General features: G+C 38.7%; 2 protein-coding genes across 4 annotated transcripts in view; both read left to right on the forward strand.

Annotated features, from left to right (window-relative positions):
• The window catches only part of LOC103474267 (extracellular calcium-sensing receptor-like), a 36,562-nt gene that overhangs the window by 3,477 nt on the left and 28,421 nt on the right, over nucleotides 1-4,664 (forward strand). Inside the window, exon 7 of the mRNA XM_017308143.1 lies at nucleotides 4,361-4,652. Coding sequence (XP_017163632.1) covers nucleotides 4,361-4,652 — 292 coding nt within the window. The remainder of the gene's footprint in view (nucleotides 1-4,360; nucleotides 4,653-4,664) is intronic.
• LOC103474237 (vomeronasal type-2 receptor 1-like) lies at nucleotides 1,078-4,264 on the forward strand. 3 transcript variants are annotated; one of them, XM_008425068.2, is made up of 5 exons: nucleotides 1,078-1,499; nucleotides 1,784-2,078; nucleotides 2,164-2,453; nucleotides 2,548-2,843; nucleotides 4,159-4,264. In XM_008425068.2, the coding sequence occupies exons 1-5, from the start codon at nucleotides 1,204-1,206 to the stop codon at nucleotides 4,203-4,205; spliced, it is 1,224 nt and encodes a 407-aa protein (XP_008423290.1). In that variant the 5' UTR covers nucleotides 1,078-1,203; the 3' UTR covers nucleotides 4,206-4,264. The 3 variants fall into 3 exon arrangements, with proteins under 3 accessions (XP_008423290.1, XP_008423289.1, XP_008423292.1); XM_008425070.2 differs by lacking the exon at nucleotides 4,159-4,264 and having other exon boundaries at nucleotides 1,205-1,227; nucleotides 1,307-1,499; nucleotides 2,548-3,323; XM_008425067.2 differs by lacking the exon at nucleotides 4,159-4,264 and having other exon boundaries at nucleotides 2,548-3,323.

A 4,664-nucleotide genomic window follows, 5' to 3' on the forward strand; every position in this document is an offset into this window, starting at 1 on the left:
ATTCTGGCCTCCAGTTTTGGACTGATACTGTGTATATTTGCTCCAAAGTGTTACATTATTTTGTTTCAGCCGGAGAAAAACACTAAGAAATTTCTTATGAACAAAAACTAATCCCACATTATCAAAGACTTGAAAACACAATTACTTTTTAAGCAGAGGTGATGGCAACTCTCACTTTAATTTCAAAAAGTTCTATAATTTTAATACGTAGCATAATTTTAGTAAATTAAGACATTGCATATGACTACGCTAGACTGACATGATGTGGTTTGTATATGTGAAAAGCAAGGAACACATGTAGAAACAGGCAAGTTTTGCTGTAAGCATAAAAAATATTTGAAGTTTGGTGTGATTTAACTCTGATTTAAATTTTAAAATATGTATGTATTTTTAGTCGGTGTCTGTAAACATTTGGTTTCAACTGTATTTCCTATCTGTGATACGTGGCAGAATAACTTCCGGTTCAAAAGTCAAGTACGCTGTTATCCAGTCAGTGATAGTCCATGTTTTTCACTGTACCTACTTCTTCCTGTTGGTATAAGAATTAATTAGTTAGCTTAAAGTTGCAGTAGGGAGCTTTGAGAAAACGGCTGACTTAGGTCACTGCAAGGCGATAATAAAATATTTTTATGAAATTAAAATATGTATTTTTATTTAAAAAAAACAACAACAACAAACCTTCCGCATACATGCATTAGTTTAAACCTGTCTGTAACATTACCTTGTTGTGTGATTTAAAATAGCTTTAATTCACACTGCAGTGTCAAACTGGAGCTATTATGTTTTGAGAGTTTTAGCTAAGCACTTCCTCTAGCAGACTCGAGTACTTCCTGTTTGCCAATGTAGGTAATACTGACATTAATCCAAAGGTATTACAGAGTTGCCCCAAAACTACTTTTATGTAAGTTAAATTATTTGACACAATTAAGAGCAAGAGTGAAGAGATGAAATCCTGTAGAGAGTTCGAAACATACTTTCATACGCCACCGAAAAAAAAAAAAAAAACATCAGCCCAACCAAAGCGGATTCAGTCAGTTGAAGACGGTGCTTCTGAACCAGTTCAGTAAAAAAAAAAAAAAATCCTTCTTGAATGTTATCAAAGATGACTGGTGATGTCATGCGTTTTTCCGACGATCACCTGATCTATTGTGCGCCGTTAAAAGACCAATAAAAACACACTTGCTCCCCACACACGCTCGGAGGATGGAGATTGGCCTGAGATTAGCAGTGAGTTTGTTCAACTTATTAATTGCAGTTGTTGGCGGCTCCTTTAATGATGACGTGGAACGAACGATTCCTTCAACAGACGCTCTGAACGGTGCTGGTGTCAGCGCTGAGGATCCATTGGTGAAATGTAGCCTGCAGGGTTCTGCCCGCCTGCCTGCCTTTTCCATGGATGGGGACTTTGTGATTGGAGGGGCTTTCTTCATTCACTACCAAATGCACACACTGGTAAACAACTACATCAAAAAGCCCGAGCTGCCGAGATGCACAGGAAGGTTAGTATGCGGACGAAATGTTGCAAATTATGTGTAATTTAGCTATGATCTCCAAAGAAAATATATTTTTATAGTTGCATAGATTTAGCTATAGATTTATTGATGAGAACCTTAATGTGTGCTCAGCTTCATTCAAGTAAAATGTTAACATCTCATACTCTGTTATCAAATTGTTAATAATCCTATTTTATTTTTTCCACAACTTGCTCATACTGTTTTTCTTCTTTTTTTAATTTTTTATTACGAATACTTTTATGTTGGGGTTAACAATGCATTCTGTGCAGCTTTAATGCCCGGGATCTGCGCTTCTCTCGCACAATGATCTTTGCAATTGAGGAGATCAACAACAGCACAGAGCTGCTGCCGGGCATCAGACTGGGTTATCAGATCTATGACACATGCTCCTCTGTGCCAGTGGCCGTGCATGTGGCATTTCAGCTGTCAAACGGCCCGGATCCTGTGTTTTACAAAGGAGATAACTGTTCTCAGTCTGGAGTGGTGGTGGCAGCTGTGGGAGACTCTGGATCCACTCCATCCATCAGCATGTCACGCATCATCGGGTCTTTCAACATCCCTCTGGTAGGAAAAAGCAAATTCATTGCAAACAGAAACTCTAATATACATATCCTCTATCACATCTTTTTCTTTATCTTTTCTCCTGCAGGTGAGCCACTTTGCCACTTGTGCCTGCCTGTCCGATAAACACGAGTACCCGACTTTTTTCAGAACGATTCCCAGTGATTATTACCAAGCCGCTGCAATGGCCAAACTGGTGAAACACTTTGGCTGGACCTGGATCGGAGCCGTCCATTCGGACTCAGATTACGGAAATTACGGCATTGCAACCTTTCTTGAGACGGCACGCAGAGAAGGGATCTGTGTGGAGTACATCGAGTCCTTTGACTGGACCCACCCACAGAGCAAAATCCGAAGAGTCGCCGACGTTATCCGGAGGTTTTTTTTTGTGTCACTCTCTTATGTCATACGTGTTTGTATACGTGTGCCTCAGCAAATGATAAATAATATGACTGAATTTCTGTTTCTTCAGGTCAACAGCAACAGTAGTTGTGGCATTTGCAGCTCCTGGAGACATGAAAATCCTCTTTGAAGAGCTGGCATGGCAGCCAGGTCCACCTCGGCAGTGGATTGGAAGCGAGGCCTGGATAACTGACCCAAATCTGATGAGCTTCAGTTTCTGCACAGGAGCCATCGGTGTGGCCATTCAGAAATCTGTGGTCCCAGGTTTGAGAGACTTCCTTTTAAATCTCTCTCCCTCTGAAGTTTCTGCGTCCTCAGTTCTCACTGAGTTCTGGGAAGATGCGTTCAACTGCAGCCTGACAAAAGGTGAGAAAGTTTCTCCCTCAGTTTGTTTTCGGCGTAATCACACAAACTAGTGACTGCATGCATTACATTAAACAAAACAATTGTTTTAACTTGATGATACTTGATACGTAATTGGTAAGAAATGTTTTCCAGGTATTTTTCAGGGTGTAAATCGCTTCTTCTGCTGTTATTAAATGTGCCAGTTTCATGTTTCTTTATTTGATTTGGATCAAAGTGTTGATTTGAAATACTCCACGAAAAATAGATTTGCAAAAAACACTCCCAAACTTCTTATTTATTGTGTACGAAACATAATTTTCAAATTAATCAAGTACAATGGTGAATTGTTTTTATAATCTAAATAGATGTCAATCATAAATTTAAGCAGTAAAACTGTCAAATTGTTTGTGAAACTTAAAATAAGATGTACTCTGAACCACAGAGTTACTAATTTCATATTAAACCACAATATTGTAATGTTTGTGAAAGTTTGCCTGTTTAGTTTTGAAAAGAAAACTCAAAGTTGTATAATAGTTTGCATGCTACAACCCGAGACTATGTGCATTAAATATGTTAGCATGATTGTTTGACCAATTTCAGATTGTCTCTTTACATAATTTTTTTCGCTAATTCATTTCTCCTCAGCTTCTAAACTGAATAAGGAAGTGTGTGATGGAACTGAAGATCTTAAAACTCTAAAAAGCCCGTACACTGAAACCTCTCAGTTAAGAGTTTCTAACATGGTGTACAAGGCTGTTTATGCAATAGCTCATGCTATTCACAATGTAATATGTCAGGAAACTAATACAACCACACACTGTGATAAATACATCAGACTGGAGCCCCAACAGGTCAGCTTGAATAATAAGTGAATGCCAGAGTTTTATATCAGTTGTAAATTTCTTCTTTATCAATTTCTAACCTAGCTACTGATTTCTTACAGTCTCTTTTTCTTGGTTCATAGGTTTTAACTGAACTAAAAAAAGTAAACTTTTCTCGAAATGGCTATCATGTATCATTCGATATTAATGGGGATCCCATAGCTTTTTATGAGCTGGTAAACTGGCAAAAGAGTGAGAGTGGAGTTACTGAACTGGTAACAGTGGGATATTATGACGCATCACTGCCAATGGGGGAACAGTTTCGTATCAACAGGAACCTAACCTGGCTGGAAGATGGCGCACAAGTACTTATCAAATGAAGAAGTTGTGAACTAGTTAGACAAGAATAGTCTAACTAGTTCACATAATAATTGTTTAAATATTGCCTCTGTCTCTGTTCCAGGTTAATAATTGTAATAATAATTGTTTAAATATTGCCTCTGTCTCTGTTCCAGGTTCCAGTCTCAGTTTGCTCAGAGAGTTGTCCTCCTGGAACTCGTAAAGTGTTGCAGAAAGGAAAACCAATCTGCTGCTATGACTGTATACCATGTCCTGAAGGAGAGATCAGTAATATAACAGGTAAATTTATTTTCTATGTAAATCACTTCATCAAAATAAGAGCTGTTGTAATGGCTGATTTTTTAAATTTTTTTTTAGATGCTCCAGATTGCTTCCTGTGTCCCAGGGAGTTCTGGCCTAATGCAGAGAAGAACAATTGCTATCCCAAACCTGTGGAATTTCTTTCCTTCGATGAAATCCTGTCAATCATCCTGGCTGGATTCTCTGTTGGTGGAGCCTTTCTGGCCATTATTACAGGAATGCTTTTCTTCCATCACAGAACAACTCCGATTGTCAGAGCCAACAATTCAGAGCTGAGCTTCCTGCTGCTCTTCTCTCTGACTCTGTGTTTCTTATGTTCACTAACTTTCATTGGAGCCCCCTCTGAGTGGTCCTGCATGCT

The sequence above is a fragment of the Poecilia reticulata genome, linkage group LG13 (assembly GCF_000633615.1).
Source record: "Poecilia reticulata strain Guanapo linkage group LG13, Guppy_female_1.0+MT, whole genome shotgun sequence".
Classification (NCBI taxonomy): domain Eukaryota; kingdom Metazoa; phylum Chordata; class Actinopteri; order Cyprinodontiformes; family Poeciliidae; genus Poecilia; species Poecilia reticulata.